We start from the raw sequence: 18,918 nt of genomic DNA, 5'->3' as shown, positions 1-18,918 counted from the left end.
TAATGTTTAATCAAACACAACAGAACACTGGAACAAAACAATAAACGTGAATAAACGAAACAGTCCCGTGTGGTAACACACACTGACACGGAAGACAAACACCCACAACTCAAAAGTGAAACCAGGCTACTAAAGTATGATTCTCAATCAGGGACAACGATTGACAGCTGCCTCTGATTGAGAACCATACTAGGCCGAACACAGAAATCCCAAATTATAGAAAAACGAACATAGACAACCCACCCAACTCACGCCCTGACCATACTGAAACAAAGACATAACAAAGGAACTAAGGTCAGAACGTGACAGTAACGAAGAACCACTGAGGATGGAAAGAGCTGCCAGGGCAGATCGAGGTCAGCAGTACACTGTAGTCTTTATGTGAGAATACTTTACTGCCTTGCCATGGTAGAATTCTGCTGTGACCATGAATCAAACTCTCTGAGACATCTTCTCTGAGACCACCACTACAGGCTACTCCCACTCCACACTCATGATCACTTGTCTTGCACGGTTGCCTCTGACATGGACCTGCTATGGGTCAACCTTGCTTGACCTGCCTGTCTGTGAATTTCAATTACATTTGTTATGTAAATAATATCCTTGACTCACGTATTCATTCCTTGAGTAAGTTTGACAATCTAAATGCATGCCTTGTTCTGATTCAGAAGTTGACAATGACAATTTAAACGCCATGCTTTGGCTACTCTTTGTCCCATGGGACATGGTGGTCTAGAATGTAATAGGCCTGCTTTCAGTATCATTTTGACTGCTGCACTAAAGTATCCATAATATTGGCATCATTTCAAAAGCCTATGTCCAAACTCCTGACCTGTCAATCACTTGTCCACCTGTCCATATCCTGATGCAGAGTCCCTTTTATCCTGCCTTCATGTAAATATGTACCCACATTCATCTGGTACTGGTACTCCCTGTAGGTAGCTCCATTCTCATGTATTTTAGTTGATTCCTCTTGTGTTTCTATTTTCTATATTATGTTTTAACTCTGCATCGTTGGGAAGGGATCATAAGCAAGCAATTCATTGTAAAATCTACACCAGTTGTATACAGCGCATGTGACAAATACAATTTGATTTGATTTTGACACCTGCCGATGCCAACACCTGTTCCACACACATTTGTAGGCTATTTAAACGTCATGGGTCAAATATTACTCAAATACATGAGATTATATCTCCTCCACTCGTTTTTTACTTGTTGTTTATTCCCATTGCGCAAAGAGAGAGAATGTTGGGGATCTGTATGGAGACACAAGACCCCCTCCCTCCCATATGTCGCGCCGCTGCTGCCTCGCTCTGCTCTCCGATTGGACCGCCGCTGCGGAGGGCTGGCGTTAATTCACCCTCGCTGCCTGGCGGTAGTTACATCAAGCAGCCGTGGGCCGACAGAGACAATAGGGCAAGTCAGGCTGACAGAGGTACTGACGAAGCAGACAGAAGCACCAGCAAAGTGATATTATTGTGCGCCGCTGTGCATATTGGCAACAAAGCGTTGAATCTGCACTATTCAGAGACACGATTTTGCACAGAAAATCAGACCAGTCCTGTAACGGTTTATCCTGCTATACAATTAAAGTTTCTGCTGAACGGAATGACAGCACCAGCTATTGCATGCAGCGCAATCTGAGAGGTAAGAGACATTGATAACAAGGAATCATCATTGTTGGTTGGATCATAACAATTTCAATCAATTTATCAGTGCTTTTATTTGGATTTTATAGACCTGCTTGTTGATTTTGCATAATGTTTCACACATTCATTATTCCTGCTGGTCTGTTTTCATCCCGTAATGGCATGTTTACAAGCAAGTCGATGTGCTTTAAAATATGGTTTAGAATTAGCTAGGTGGTTTAACTTGTGTGCTTACATCTCTCAAATTGTTATTTGTTGTGCATTATTGTCTTACAGTAACCTATTATTTAATACATCTACGGCATCGTAACATGTAGCCTGAGACCAGGATAGTCAACAGTAGGAGAAGGACAATGGGTATGATAGCCTATGGCTGAAGCTATTTGGATTGATAGCATCATAGTGAAATAGCCTTCCAATGAATTGCAGTGATATTTATGTCTATTAATAAATACCTGTGTAGAAGGCCATTTGAAATGGATATGATGCGCTCAAGTGCTACATCTGTCATTGTAAACTGTTGTGTGTTGGTGTGGATGTTCCTATGCTCCTCTCCTCAGTGCCTTGTCTGTTCGCACGCACGCACGCGCGCACACACACACACACACACACTCACACACACATTTACCTTTTAAACAAATTATTTTTCTATTCTTAAAACCTACAGTAAAGTTCCATATGAATCCTCCTGTAGACACAACATGTCATTGTTCTCCTCAGACGCTGTAGATAATAAATAGTGTCTGACGATAATCGTGCTTTGTCTGTGCTGGGACATGTGATCCAAAGATGTGTGTGTTTTGTGGCCACTTAACCAGAGCGTTCAGAGGATATCTATTCTAACCTTTGCCTTTGTCATCTCCATCTCACACTGGCCATACAGCAGTGTGAGATGGAGAAACAGCTGTAGCATTCAGAGCATATGCAAACTATATTCTTTGTGAAGTGTCCCTCACTGACTATACTGTAGATGTAATGGGGATCATATTCAGATACTCAGCATTACCCAGAGCAGCAGGTTGGATGGCTTTCCTCTCAGACAGACAGTGACAGTGTTATGTAAGCAATGTGAGTGAAAACAGTTGACTTTGCTGTTGGTGGAGGTTGGAGAAACCCCTCTGGGGATTTTGAATGGTTTGTGAGAGACAACAGAAACCCATCCCTCTCTTACGACGCAAACTTAATTCTAGATGTACCGTTATATCATTCAAATTGTGAGCTTTGTGATTTGAGAGCTGCTGGTTTGGGGGCATTGTGGGTGTTTTCTTACTGGCACTCACCTGTTTGTATTTGACAATAATACGCTAAGGGCATCAAGGTGCCAGTCTGTCTGGCGTTTCTCCTTGACTGTGAGAGGAAACAACAGTGGCACCCAGTTCACCTAGTCCTTGGGATATAGCCTATTGTACTATTGGACAGACCCCAGGAGAAGGACTTCTGCACTGTTCTATCTTTTGGTCTAAATTGCTCACTGTTACAACACCAAATAAACCATGTTGACCCTTATTATTCATAGGTGTTATGAGTCATGACAACTAAAGCACCCTCCACACAGGCTGACCTATTCTGCACATTAGTTCTGGTACTATACAAACACACAAAACTATATTCACATCCCCTAGCTGTTTGGAAATGTAGGACAATGTACTTTTTTGAGGATGGCAAAATGGGCTGTGTTAGATTCGTTCAAACATGTACAGCAAATAGAGGCGAATGGCCCCCACTCCTCAGTTAAACAAAGAAAACAGTACATTGGCTGGATGTTCTGTTTGGGTTTAGGACATACTCCAACAGCCTGCCAACATGGTCAATGGCCCAGGTAATTGAACTATCTACCAGACCAGCAGAACTCAAATTGCAATCTCACTGCATCAACGGCCTTTCGTCCAGTAAAGCTGTAGTAGGACTTCTCTAAGTAACTGATACCTTTGTTAGAATACCTACTGCACTGAACAACAACACAGAGGACATGCTATGCACACACAATTCACTGTAGATGGATGCTGTGTTGCATCCATGGATGAATACATTTTACAACATCAAAGACCATGTCACAGTTCCCATTTGAAAATGGCTAAATGGCTAAGCAAGACAAGGCAGTGAACGTGTGTTACAGAGGACATGGGACACATTTATAAGCGTGCCAGACTCCTCATTTAATCATGGACTGGGCGGCAATCATCCACATCGTAACTGTGGGAGACAGGCAATGCCATGAAGAATAAATCACAAAACTGTGATCCCATTTCAGTTCACAGCTCAGTCTCTTGATTTGTGTAGATTTTGACATGTTAATCAGTCATTTACATTGTTGTTTCCCCTCTAGAAAAATCACATCAAATCTTACTAACAAAGCATGATATTCACAATTTACACTGCATATCTACAAATGAATCACTCCGGCTCATGTTACAGTGATGGTAACATTTTGTAGGTGGATTACCTCTTTACTCCCAGATCTATTGATTAGACATTAGACATTATTATTAGGTGTAAATACTCAAGAATGGACCTTGGCAGGCAGCATTGATCAGCTGGCTAAGGCAGCTCTTGCTGTGCTGCTCTTTCTGTTGTGTGGGGTGTGTTTGTGTGAGTGTAAATGTGTCTGCGTGCACGTGTGAGTGTGGAGAGCAGGAGGCAGATGACCATTGCTCAGCACTTTGTGCGGGTTGTCACGTATCCTACCTATAGTCACATAGAACCCAGACTGCAAGTCAATATCCCTGGCATCGCCAGCAATTAACTACAGCCTGTCTGCCTGCCTGTCTGCCCTCTATCAGCTGTGAGCTGCAGCAAAGCGACAAAAAGGTCCTCGGTGTCCAGGCTTCTCACTGCACTACCCAGCCCCTCCCCCACCTGCAGTACTGCCCCTTGGGCCCTCCAGTCACCAATCGTCATCGACCACCTTTTCTCCAGTGTGTTATGCAAAGACCAGCGTCACATGGGGATACAGAAGGAGGAAGGGTGGGGATGAGGGCTGTGACTCAAGGTACACCCGTCAAACTGTGCTCCGTCTGTGCTTTGAATACAGATGAGCTGAATCCCATTGAGGAGAGACATGGCACGGTGGTCACAGTGCTCTATCTGTGTGACAAACAGAGCTTGGTGCTCCCAGAGGTCCTCCTGGGAATTGCGGTGGCATGAATATTCCGGGGACGGGGTCTGGGGGCATGAATATTCCGGGGACGAGGACTGGGGGCAAGAAGCGGGGACGGGGACTGGGGGCATGAATATTCCGGGGACGGGGACTGGGGGCATGAAGCGGGGACGAGGATTGGGGACATAAATATTCTGGGGACGGGGACTGGGGGCATGAAGCGGGGACGAGGATTGGGGACATAAATATTCTGGGGACGGGGACTGGGGGCATGAAGCGGGGACGGGGACTGGGGACATGAATATTCCGGGGACGGGGACTGGGGTCAGGAAGCGGGGACGGGGACTGGGGGCAGGAAGCGAGGACGGGGACTGGGGGCATGAATATTCCGGGGATGGGGACTGGGGGCAGGAAGCGGGGACGGGGACTGGGGGCATGAATATTTCGGGGACGGGGACTGGGAGCAGGAAGCGGGGACGGGGACTGGGGGCAGGAAGCGGGGACGGGGACTGGGGGCATGAATATTCCGGGGATGGGGACTGGGGGCAGGAAGCGGGGACGGGGACTGGGGGCATGAATATTCCGGGGATGGGGACTGGGGGCAGGAAGCGGGGACGGGGACTGGGGGCATGAATATTCCAGGGATAGGGACTGGGGGCAGGAAGCGGGGACGGGGACTGGGGGCATGAATATTCCGGGGATGGGGACTGGGGGCAGGAAGCGGGGACGGGGACTGGGGGCATGAATATTCCGGGGATGGGGACTGGGAGCAGGAAGCGGGGATGGGTACTGGGGGCAGGAAGCGGGGACGGGGACTGGGGGCAGGAAGCGGGGACGGGGGGCATGAATATTCCGGGGATGGGGACTGGGGGCATGAATATTCCGGGGATGGGGACTGGGAGCAGGAAGCGGGGACGGGGAGCAGCGAGGGAGCGGGCCTGGTGGCTGCTGTGGGGCTGAGTCAGGGCTGCAGCAGAGGAGAAGAGCTTAATTACCACTGTTTGACTCTCCTTTCATCTCCAGACTCTTTGATATGACACAAACCATGCAGAAGTGTGTGTGTCTGTGTGTTTGAGGCACTGGTTCATCTTCATATGTAGAAGAGAAACGAGACTGGGCTGCCTAGGCTGTTGTGTGTTTTAATAACCTTGTCAGTGGGATGCTGACTGGACTGCTGCTAGTAGTCATAGTACTGCTCTGATGGACAGCCAGCTGGCTCCCCTGTTGAAACAGCCCCCTCAGTGAATTGTCACACATGTACAATGCATAAACTCACTGAAAAATAAGTACACACACACACACACACACACACACACACACACTGTGGAGCCATCCCTGAGGCATACACAGATGGACTATCCACAGGATGTCTCTCGCATCCTGTCTCATTCAACACATTCTTATCTTCATTAATGAGAGATGGCACAATTCTGCTGTACCATCAGGGCCGTGAAGTTCATTCAGTCATTCGGAGATTTGTCTGCCCTGGGTGATGAGAGAAAGGATATTGCAAATGAGTGTTTCTTGGCTTGTCGTTACATGGTCTTGGATCAGACGGCCGACTGAAACAGATCTGCAGTGAGCTGAGCTGACAAAATTTCACCGGCAGGCAAGATAATGAAAGTGCCTGTCAAGAATGAACCACTGTTGTCGCTGTGTCTCTCCTTTGCCATGCAAGTGAATGTTGAGTTGATGCTCGGAGTAATTTGAGGCTCAGACCTAGACTAAAGGTTTTATGGATCTCACAGAACTCTAACAGGAGACATTTTGAAACAAAGTTTTGGAGGGCACAGAAGAGTAACAGAAGACGCATAGCCAAATGATCTGAATCCAGAGTGCGAGTGACTGATTAGTGAAGTGGAAAGGGAATTAGCTGTCTCTGGTCTTTCCTCTGCAGTGGTTGTGTGTTTCCCAGCACTGTTCTCTGGGTGGAAACTGAGGCCTGTGATCTCGGTCACTTGAAAGGGGCTTCACACAGCGGAAAGTAGATCTGTGTTTAACGCAGAACGCAATGCTTACATAAGAGCTTATTTGTCTCGAATACAAAACACTCAGTGTCTTTGATGTTGTCGATAAGCGAGGTGTGTGTCTCTCCGTGTGTAGAGAGAGGTGAGACACAAAAGCCATTGGTGTATCCACCATTTTCATTGTATAGGCTACGTGCCTATCTCTCTTTAACCTTGCATTCCTTCCTGCTCCTCCTGTTAACTTCTTTAGGAACAACAGCAGTCACCAGATCCCTGTGCTCCAGGCATCTCTCCCAGGCAGAATGAGCTCCTCTCCCCATGGGTCCCACGGGTCTGGGTCCCGCACCTCCATCGACATCCTGGAGGAGCTGCAGCTCATTGCTGCCCAGAACCTGGAGAAGCTAGACATCAGCAAGTACTATGAGGTCATCAGGGAGCTGGGTAAGGGTACCTATGGGAAAGTGGACCTGGTCATCCACAAAATCAGGGGTGAGTTTGTCTCTGATGGAAGCTACCTGCGCCGTTGAGAATAACCAATGTGTTGTATTCATGTCAGTTGGTCTATTGCAGACAGACCATCAACAGAGCTCAACAAAACAGAAACATTGCTTGCTGATGTGAAAACAACCAAATCATAATTTTTTATGGGGTTTTATATCAGTGTTTACAATCAGAACATTTAGATTCACTCCAGATTCCATCTAAAATGTGTTTTTTTACATGTTTTCCACGGCCACAGTAATCTTACACATCTTTGAAGTATTTAGATCGCTCCACTCTTTAAAGAATTCATTTGTGGACCATAATTATAGTGAATGCGGCGTCCCTAGTTTCGGAATAGCAGTGAAGCACAAACCCCATCCAGATTGCTTATCAAAATGACCTATTTTAGCAAATCTTTTCAGCCTTTATGACATAAAATGCAAGACAAAATGTCAACCATCTGCTCAGTGCACTTTACAGTCTTGTTTAATAACCAACTCAGAAGTGTGTGGGGGGGAGCAAATGACCCTCCTACATCTAGGGGAATAATGACACAAGCCACCAAAGTGTACAGTTTGTCCTCCGCTCTTTTATAAAGCAGTGAAAGGAACTATCCAAAACCACTATCACTGGGTTGTATTAGACCTAAATCATGTCCAAAACCACTATCACTGGGTTGTCATTAGACCTAAATCATGTCCAAAACCACTATCACTGGGTTGTCATTAGACCTAAATCATGTCCAAAACCACTATCACTGGGTTGTCATTAGACCTAAATCATGTCCAAAACCACTATCACTGGGTTGTCATTAGACCTAAATCATGTCCAAAACCACTATCACTGGGTTGTCATTAGACCTAAATCATGTCCAAAAACACTATCACTGGGTTGTCATTAGACCTAAATCATGTCCAAAACCACTACCACTGGGTTGTCTTTAGACCTAAATCATGTCCAAAACCACTATCACTGGGTTGTCATTAGACCAAAATCATGTCCAAAAACACTATCACTGGGTTGTCATTAGACCTAAATCATGTACAAAACCACTATCACTGGGTTGTCATTAGACCTAAATCATGTCCAAAACCACTATCACTGGGTTGTCATTAGACCTAAATCATGTACAAAACCACTACCACTGGGTTGTCATTAGACCTAAATCATGTACAAAACCACTATCACTGGGTTGTCATTAGACTTAAATCCTGTCCAAAACCACTACCACTGGGTTGTCATTATACCTAAATCATGTACAAAACCACTATCACTGGGTTGTCATTAGACCTAAATCATGTACAAAAACACTATCACTGGGTTGTCATTAGACCTAAATCATGTACAAAACCACTATCACTGGGTTGTCATTAGACCTAAATCATGTACAAAACCACTATCACTGGGTTGTCATTAGACCTAAATCATGTCCAAAACCACTACCACTGGGTTGTCATTAGACCTAAATCATGTACAAAACCACTACCACTGGGTTGTCATTAGACCTAAATCATGTACAAAACCACTACCACTGGGTTGTCATTAGACCTAAATCATGTACAAAACCACTATCACTGGGTTGTCATTAGACCTAAATCATGTACACAACCACTATCACTGGGTTGTCATTAGACCTAAATCATGTACAAAACCACTATCACTGGGTTGTCATTAGACCTAAATCATGTCCAAAACCACTACCACTGGGTTGTCATTAGACCTAAATCATGTACAAAACCACTATCATGGGTTGTCATTAGACCTAAATCATGTACAAAAACACTATCACTGGGTTGTCATTAGACCTAAATCATGTCCAAAAACACTAACATCCAGGCTGTGTCACAACCCGCCGTGATTGTGAGTGCCACAGGGCGGCGCACAATTGGCCCAGTGTCGTCCGGGTGTGGCCGGTGTAGGCCGTCATTGTAAATAAGAATTTGTTCTTAACTGACTTGCCTAGTTAAATAAAGGTACAAAATAAAGTATTTACCCAGCTCTAGGATCCCACGCTGCCATGATATTACATTCCCCAATTCAAACATTTGACGCTATCAACTCAGGATATAAATAATGAAAAGATTTCTTGCCGTCAGAGATGTGTTGAATAGTTTTTATATGATGACTTCTTAATCATGCTGCTGTGTAATTGGGTTTTAGTGAGGCAGGCCAATTTGCTACCCTATCAAAACTCTGGGAATTAGGGTGGCTCTAAATTTGGGTATGAGTATAATCTCAGATTAGCATGATTCATAGGGGAGACCAATCTTAATTTTATAGTTTGATGATAGCTTTGATAATGCTTACTCAATCCATCATACAGGTGGATATTAGCTTGAATGTAGAGCTGTAGTTCTGGAATAATTCATTGCATATCAGTCATCATGTGGGATTTTCACAATTCAGCAAAAATGTATATTCGGAGATCAAATCATTTTGACGCAAGCTATCAAAACAGTTCTTCACTTTCTAATCTGATTTAGTTAGAATTAATATTCACAATTTGTTATATCCATCTAAACCTCTTCAAAATGTACAGTATGATCAATTAATATTTAGTGTTCACTTGTGTATACGACTATAGAGAGACAATATTAGTTATCTTGTATTTGCAGTGCAAATATTTTCCCGATACAATTTTCTCTATTGATTTTAATAGTTCAACATTCCGTTTTTACCAACATTCCGTTTTTACCATATCAACGATCATATCATTTGGTGTAGTTTTAGTTTAATTTATTCACACACAAATAGACAATTGAAAGACAAACAGTGACATTAACAAAACAAGGTACAGTAAAGATGTGTGCAGGTGGTTAGAAACCCAAGAGGACTTTTATGAAAAAATATACAGTGCATTCAGAAAGTATACATGTTGTGTTACAGCCTTATTCTAAAATGGATTAAATAAATACACAGTGCATTCAGAAAGTATACATGTTGTGTTACAGCCTTATTCTAAAATGGATTAAATAAATATACAGTGCATTCAGAAAGTATACATGTTGTGTTACAGCCTTATTCTAAAATGGTTTAAATAAATACACAGTGCATTCAGAAAGTATACATGTTGTGTTACAGCCTTATTCTAAAATGGTTTAAATAAATACACAGTGCATTCTGAAAGTATACATGTTGTGTTACAGCCTTATTCTAAAATGGTTTAAATAAATACACAGTGCATTCAGAAAGTATACATGTTGTGTTACAGCCTTATTCTAAAATGGTTTAAATAAATACACAGTGCATTCAGAAAGTATACATGTTGTGTTACAGCCTTATTCTAAAATGGTTTAAATAAATACACAGTGCATTCAGAAAGTATACATGTTGTGTTACAGCCTTATTCTAAAATGGATTAAATAAATACACAGTGCATTCAGAAAGTATACATGTTGTGTTACAGCCTTATTCTAAAATGGTTTAAATAAATACACAGTGCATTCAGAAAGTATACATGTTGTGTTACAGCCTTATTCTAAAATGGTTTAAATAAATACACAGTGCATTCAGAAAGTATACATGTTGTGTTACAGCCTTATTCTAAAATGGATTAAATAAATACACAGTGCATTCAGAAAGTATACATGTTGTGTTACAGCCTTATTCTAAAATGGTTTAAATAAATACACAGTGCATTCAGAAAGTATACATGTTGTGTTACAGCCTTATTCTAAAATGGTTTAAATAAATACACAGTGCATTCAGAAAGTATACATGTTGTGTTACAGCCTTATTCTAAAATGGTTTAAATAAATACACAGTGCATTCAGAAAGTATACATGTTGTGTTACAGCCTTATTCTAAAATGGTTTAAATAAATACACAGTGCATTCAGAAAGTATACATGTTGTGTTACAGCCTTATTCTAAAATGGTTTAAATAAATACACAGTGCATTCAGAAAGTATACATGTTGTGTTACAGCCTTATTCTAAAATGGATTAAATAAATACAAATCCTCATCAATCTACACACAATACCCCATAATGACAACGAGAAAACAGTTACATTTTTTATGTGCAAAAAAAAAAACAGAAATACCTTATTTCCATAAGTATTCAAGACTCTTTGCAATGAGACTTGAAATTGAGCTCAGGTGCATCCTGTTACCATTGATCATCCTTCAGATGTTTCTACAACTTGATTGGAGTCCACCTACGGTAAGGTAAATTGATTGGAAATGATTTGGAAAGGCACACACCTGTCTATGGTCCCACAGTTGATAGTGCATGTCAGAGCAAAAACCAAGCCATGAGGTTGAAGGAATTGTCTGTAGGGCTCCGAGACAGGATTGTGTCAAGGCACATCTGAGGAATTGTACCAAAAAATGTCTGCATCATTGAAGGTCCCCAAGAACACAGGGGCCTCCATCATTCTTAAATGGAAGAAGTTTAGAAAGACCAAGACACTTCCTATAGCTGGCCACCCAGCCAAACTGAGCAATTGGGAGAGAAGGGCCTTGGCCAGGAAGGTGACCAAGAACCCAATGGTCACTCTGACAGAGATGGGAGAACCTTCCAGAAGGACAACCATTTTCTGCAGCACTCCACCAATGGAAGCCACTAGATGGAAGCCACTCCTCAGTAAAAGGCACATGTCAGCCTGCTTGGAGTTTGCCAAAAGGCACCTAAAGGACTCTCAGACCATGAGAAACAAGATTCTCTGGTCTGATGAAACCAAGATTGAACCCTTTGACCTGAATGCCAGGCATGTCTGCATGCTCACTACTTTATGCTCTGACCAGAGCTGAGGTGGTGCTATTGAAGAAGCTTCTCTTTTCCCCTGAGCTCACAGAGCCACTGTGGCACCAGGGAGAGACAGACATTGAGGCTTTTCTATCTGGCAAATTTCCATCTCCTAGTCTTGACCTTGTCCCCTTCCCATATTTCCTCTGCTAATTTCTGTTTTCCTGTCATTCAAGGAAATAGGCTGTAGTCGGTAGAAGGTTCTGAGACATTTCCTTCCAGATTGTTCTGCGCTATTCCTCCCAGACGACATAATCCATGTCACGCTTCCTGTGTCTTTATGTTAAACACTGCATATTACAAACATTAGGAACACTTTCCTAATATTGAGCTGCCCCCCCCCCCCCCTTTTTACCCTCAGAACAGCCTCATTTCATTGGGGCATGGACTCTACAAGGTGTCGAAAGCGTTCCACAGAGATGCTGGCCCATGTTGACTCCAATGCTTCCCACAGTTGTGTCAAGTTGGCTGGATGTCCTTTGGCTGGTGGACCATTCTTGATACGGCCGGGAAACTGTTGAGGGTGGAAAAACCCAGCAGCGCTGCAGTTCTTGACACAAACCGCACAAACCGGTGCGCCTGGCACCTACTGCCATACCCCATTCAAAGGCACTTAAATCTTTTGTCTGCCCATTCACCCTCTGAATGGCACAGATAAACAATCCATGTCTTCAATTGTCTCAAGACTTAAAAATCCTTCTTTAACCTGTCTCCTCTCCTTCATCTACACTGATTGAAGTGGATTTAACAAGTGACATCAATAAGGGATCATAGCTTTCACCTGGATTCACCTGGTCAGTCTGACATGGAAAGGTGTTCTTAATGTTTTTTATACTGAGTGTATATGAATCACAAGGATTTACAGACAGGCAAAGGAAAAGCAGCTCCCCCTCCCAATCATTGGCTCTAATTTTATTAGTGTTGCACTTACTGGCTCTATTTCAGTACGTGTTTACTGAAACACTTTTGTATGTAATCACTTTCAATTTACTGCCAAATCCGCTGCATCAAAGCTGAAGTGCCCATGCAGCCCCATCCCCTCCCCTCTGTAGGTAAAGAGGATGGTGTCATGACTAAACTATTCTGACAGAGGCTTTGGAATATTTAGAAATCCCCCTCAGCGAAAAAAAATGTGGTCTTGGATGAAATCCTGTAACCTCACTAAATTGAATTAATCCCAGACAAGTTTTGTAATTCATATCAGTTTAATTTATTTACAAGCCTAAATTTGGAGCATCTAACTGTCTCATAGGACTCATAGAACATTTCTCATCAAGTACTGTACATTATGTTCTAGGCACTAAGATGGCTCTGAAGTTCTTGAGGAAGAAAACAACCAAACTGAAGAGCTTCTTAAGGGAGTACAGCATCTCTCTCTACCTGTCTCCCTGCCCCTTTATCATCAACATGTTCGGCATTGCCTTTGAGACAGACGACTACTACGTCTTCGCTCAGGAGTATGCCCTGGCAGGAGACCTCTTCGACATCATTCCCCCTCAGGTGTGTTCATCTGCTGTTACAATAGAAGGCTCTCAACATAATGTCTGAAATAGGAATAACATAAAAGCTGTTTTATTTCCAGCTGAAGGATAATGTACAGATTCGACATGATAAATGTTCATGTGTAAAATTAATGTGAGATATTGGTGCTGTATATCTATTTTTAGAAAAAGCTCAGATAGCAACATAATCCAAGTCATTATCTAACCACCCCGTCATCCATTGAAGACTATTTATAGAAGGTCTATAACTAATGTAATACCTGATAACCCCTAGTCAACATGTACAATGGAGAGTTACATAAAATCCTTGGCTTATGGCCAAACACACATTCTCATGGACGGAATAAATATTTTACTTGTTGGTGGATTGTTTGACCTCAGTGTGTACTCGTCTCTGTTTAGGTGGGTCTTCCAGAGGCGGTGGCTAAGCGTTGTGTCCACCAGGTGGCCATCGCCCTGGACTACCTGCACTGTAAGAAGCTAGTCCACCGGGACATCAAGCCTGAGAATATCCTCATCTTTGACAAAGAGTGCCGTAAGGTCAAGCTGTCAGACTTCGGCATGACCCGGCGTGCCGGCTCCCCGGTGAAGCGTGTCAGCGGAACCATCCCGTACACGGCACCGGAGTTGTGCGACGCCTCGCAGCACGAAGGCTTCTGCGTGGACTACAGCACTGACGTGTGGGCCTTCGGTGTCCTCCTCTTCTGCATGCTCACCGGCAACTTCCCCTGGGAGAAGGCCCTGCCGTCGGACGCCTTCTACCAGGAGTTTGTGCGCTGGCAGCGGCGCCGGACGGGCACGGTGCCCTCTCAGTGGCGTCGCTTCACAGACGAGGGGCTGCGCATGTTCCGCAAGCTCCTGTCCATTGAGCAGGAGCGCCGCTGCTCTGTTAAGGAGGTTTTCAGCTACTTCAACCACCACTGGATGCTGGACACTGAGCCGGGCAGCAGCAGCGTTGCGGGAGGAGTGTCAGTGGGCAGTGGGCCCCAGGTGGAGCTCAGCTCGTCGTCATCTGAAGAGGATGTACTGGTGGACAGGCTAAAGCAGCAGAGCCTGATAGAGACCATGGGCGGACACTACTCCTCCACCGGCTCCCCCTCCTCCACCAGCAGCTACGAACGTGTCTCCCGTGACAACGGAGGAGCCGGACGCATCTTGGTGGCCACGCCCATTGAAATTTGTGTGTAGAGATTGGCTATGTGCACACACATACACACACTGTATAAACACTAACATACGAAGGTCAAATAACAGAGAAAGATCTTCCTGGTTAAAGGAAGAGGTGGGAGAACAACCTGGTCTCATAGACTAGAAGTAACATAGCAAATGTAAATCCTCGACACTGAAATTATTATGATATGTTACTTTTTGTATGGTTACATAAGACAGGTGGTTACTTAAGGCAAAAACGAAAGTAGGGTGGTTGGTCGGGTGTATAACTCGAATGTCTAGCAACCCAAAGGTTTGCAAATTTAAATCTCATCACGGACAACTCTAGCAACTTTTCAACTACTTACTAGTTTTTAGCTACTTACCATGTTAGCTAACCCTTCCCCTAACCCTGACCCCTAACCCCCAGCCTAGCTAGCATTAGCCAGCTAGCTAAAGTTAGCCACCTAGATAAAATTCGTAACATATAGTACGTTTTGCAAATTCGTAACATATTGTACGTTTAGAAAATTTGTAACATATAATACGAAATGTAATTTGTTATATATCATACAAAATGGGTGATGGACATCCACAAATTATACATACCATACGAAACGAAGCGTAGCATATCATGCTAAATGGAGTGTCATGGATTTATGTACAGAGTAATACGAAATTCTCTGAGACCAGGTTGGGGAGAAAGGAAGATGAGGAAAAATGATGGTTGGTGCTTGAAGGAGGTGGTTGTTTCACTATAGATTCTGACAGACATTCCTATTGACGATTAACTCTGAGGGAATTACAAAAGACAATCACAACCAGTACTGATTACTGAACAGATGTGTGGGCGTCTGCAGGCATTTATTGATGTATTGTACTGTAGCTATATCCAGACTAAAATGTACAACAATATCAGACAGAGACAACAAACATGTGAAGGACAAAACAAGCTTTTACAGAATAGCAACATAAATGTCCTAGTAAGTTGTATTGGAGTTCACCAGATCCTATCGTAAAGCAATATGTTCAAAGCAACTTCTCTGCAAAAATGACTTCTCTGATAAATGGCTCATGGAATAATGGAATAAATGAAACCATTTTGAATCTGCTGTAGTTGCACCAGTAAAAGATAATTGGAGAGTGTAAAAGTTGGCTGTCGTTGTGACTTTTACCATAGTGCAATGTGAACCAATGGTACTATGGTGTGTTTGTATTGTATACCCTTATGTTCTGTGGGTATAAGAGCTTTATGTAATGTAGTTTTGTTCATATTATTTATTTGAGTCCTTGATTTCTGAACATATATTTTTTCTATTTATTTTCTAAAGTAGCATTAGAGATTTGACTTGTTTTATACTTTACGTTTGCCACTGTTTTACTGCTAGTGCAATTTAAGCAGCTATTTTGAAAAGGGAAACTGCATTTGACCTTCCCCCATAGCAATGTCATATAATCCCATGGAACTGCTTTTCATCTCATGTGAATGGATTATGTTGATGTTGGCCATTACCTCTTTAGCAGTAGCTATAGTGCATTATTATGTCAGTCCGAGTGTTTAGTTCACCTCCTCTTGTCTGCGTGCTATGCCTGCTAGGCCTGGTACACCATGACAGTAATGCAGTAATGGATAAGAACACCGATGCTGACTTTAGGTGATAGCCTGCAGTAGACATAACCATTAGAAGCTTAACGCTACTATGGTTTTACTTTACTTTATTGACTGTTGTGTCATGGTGACATGAGGACGAAATGTTCATGTTTTATGTAAAGCATAAAGTGGTTTCATTTAGAGTTTTCTCAGGTATACTCTTTATAATGTATTATACCATATACACACCATATACATCCTCTTTTAGGGATCATTTAAAACCTCCAGCTGAACCTACATGTTCTGTGGGCATGTCGTACCATAACTCATTTCTTATCTTTTAGCTTTTAACAGTAGGTAAAAAGGCAGAATCCTACAAATGAATTTCCTTGACTGGTCTCTTATTTTATACATTCGTTTGGTAAATTTGTACATGCAGATGTCAGATGAAAGCATCAAAGGATGAATGGATGAGCATTTTCTTAATTGCATGGTTAATAAAGAACACGTGTGAAATCAGCTCGTACAGTAATCGTTCAAAGTGAAAAATATGTGCAAAAAAATAGTTGTATAGTGACATTTTGCTGTGGCACAAATTTGCATAATTTGATATTGTTCTCAAAACAAAATCCAGGGCTGAAATAGCAAAAAATAATTGTTCCATTGTGTTTGACGTGCTGTATTTGTATAGGCTTCCATCACAAGATCACAGACGATGTAGTGGGACTATGGGGATACTACCTACATGTCCTCAAGTACGTTTGGGATGTGACTTGAATTATTTGTTTTATTTTGTGTGGCTTACCTTTGAAATGGAAACAATATAAAAGGTGGAAAACAGGATGGGATACTGGATATCATGTCCACCATGGAAAATCTGAAATACATGAGGCATTTGGGAGAAATGCACAACAGTTCATTCTAGAATAGACTCGCCTCTCTCTGCGTGTTGTGTTTTTCAGAAATGTTTGCATGAATCAATATTGCTCTGCAGGAACGCTGTTGAAATAAATCTCTAGAGTGAAAAGTTGCAGTATTTATTTTTCTGCTACTGGAGAAAATACTTATTGTATGTAAACAGAGGCAAACACACTGGGCCCATTTCCCCCTCTGCCACACCCACCACCCCCTCAGAAACACACTGGGCTCTGTTTCCCCCTCTGCCACACCCACCACCCCCTCAGAAACACACTGGGCCCATTTCCCCCTCTGCCACACCCACCACCCCCTCAGAAACACACTAGACTGATCAGGAGAAAAATAAATTCAGTACTTTTTTGTCTTTAAAAAAACATCAATGCATTTTGAAAGCAGCAGTCCAGTTCTGTTGCCTCTCAGCTGCTGATATATTCACATGAGTAGATATTTTATAAATCTGTTATTTATGTGTTTTGTTATTAGTAACGTTATGGGATTGTCTTGTCTTTCTGTCTTGTCTTTCTGTGCCGTGTAATTTTGTTGTGGAGTTTGTCTGTAGAACATGTGCTGCCAGAACTCATCTCTTATTCAGTCCATCCAATAGAACGCTGTCTTCCCTAAACTTTCCTCTCCTTTCATTCAAAATGAAATAAAGCAATCTGAAATTAAGCTTGAATCTGTTGTGTGGCTTTGAAGTGTGCGGTGCCTGAGAGGCTGCAGCATGGCTGGCTGGTGGCGACAGAAAGGAGATGTGCTACTAGACTAGATCACGGTGGAAATGACCACTCTGTGTTGTGTTGAAAGTATAATTCATCTGGATGAATCATGGTTCTGGTGTTTATTTAAAAGGTATTTTAGAGAGCCCACTCAATGACGCCCCACTCAATTCTGAAACCACTGATGCATTGTTTCTGCTCAGTTGTGATGTACAGTAAAGTGATTTAATCCAAAACAGGGCTGGTCTGTATTATACAATCCCAGATGGGATGTTGGCAAATGTGACCCAGGATTTCTAGCGTGATGAGCCAAGTAAAAGGCTGCCAGCCAAACTCCCGATCACGCCCGGTTGTGATACAGCCCGGGATCAAACCTGGGTTTGTTGTGACACCTCTAGCACTGGGATGCAGTGCCTTAGACCGCTGCACCACTCGGGAGGCCTGAAAAATATTTGATATTCTTTCTGGGGCCTACATTGTGTATCACAATGATGAAGCGTGTGAAGATAATGAGAAGGGGTGAGTGAATAGGTTGAGCATCAGTGCTTGAGACAACCAGTACCAGGGCAGGCCTGTGGATCCGATTGGATGCAGCACAGCAGCTCACCCTGGCCAAGGCAGTGCTGCTGCTGCTGGAGTGGAAATCATCAGGACTGCATGTTCAGCATAGCAATTATTACAGAGCACTGCACTGCACACCTCACTGCCTCTCCACTCCACTGTCATGTTTACTGTCTCTACTGTAGCTGTGGCTAGCAGGGGGAGAGCGGCTGGGAGGATAACGGTTTGATACATCCTTAAATACTATCTGAATGTTACTTCTAATGAAAAAAATACAATGATGTTCAGTCTCCTTAGCTAATCATGCACACAGAGTGTAAGACCACAGAGATGACCTGTACAGATGTAGGATCTTAATTCAATCACCCTGTTGCAGGAAAACTTGTAGTGTATTCAAGGTTTAAAAAGGCTTCTGAAGTTTGTAATTTCCATTTTGAAAATTCAGACCTGATTTTGTGTATCAATACCGACAGAAATGTCCATTAGTTATAATCCACATTATAATTCCCATTTCCTGTTGCTGCAGGATTGTTTT

The 18,918-nt window shown here is 42.9% G+C and overlaps 1 protein-coding gene across 1 annotated transcript; it reads left to right on the top strand.

The window, feature by feature from the left end:
• The first annotated feature begins 1,406 nt into the window (after positions 1-1,406).
• LOC110486618 (serine/threonine-protein kinase SBK1) lies at positions 1,407-17,775 on the top strand. The gene is made up of 4 exons (XM_021558361.2): positions 1,407-1,650; positions 6,967-7,205; positions 13,244-13,446; positions 13,851-17,775. The coding sequence occupies exons 2-4, from the start codon at positions 7,019-7,021 to the stop codon at positions 14,634-14,636; spliced, it is 1,176 nt and encodes a 391-aa protein (XP_021414036.2). The 5' UTR covers positions 1,407-1,650; positions 6,967-7,018; the 3' UTR covers positions 14,637-17,775.
• Positions 17,776-18,918: the final 1,143 nt, after the last annotated feature.

This window comes from Oncorhynchus mykiss, chromosome 13 (assembly GCF_013265735.2).
Source record: "Oncorhynchus mykiss isolate Arlee chromosome 13, USDA_OmykA_1.1, whole genome shotgun sequence".
NCBI classification, from domain to species: domain Eukaryota; kingdom Metazoa; phylum Chordata; class Actinopteri; order Salmoniformes; family Salmonidae; genus Oncorhynchus; species Oncorhynchus mykiss.
This window is presented reverse-complemented; position numbering and strand designations above follow the sequence as displayed.

Bases quoted from the DNA above. Each gene is read 5' to 3' on its own strand.
- LOC110486618 (XM_021558361.2), top strand. From the start codon at position 7,019: ATGAGCTCCTCTCCCCATGGGTCCCACGGGTCTGGGTCCCGCACCTCC. The intron at 7,206-13,243 runs GTGAGTTTGTCT...ATTATGTTCTAG, and splicing joins GGTCATCCACAAAATCAGGG to GCACTAAGATGGCTCTGAAG. The intron at 13,447-13,850 runs GTGTGTTCATCT...GTCTCTGTTTAG, and splicing joins TCGACATCATTCCCCCTCAG to GTGGGTCTTCCAGAGGCGGT.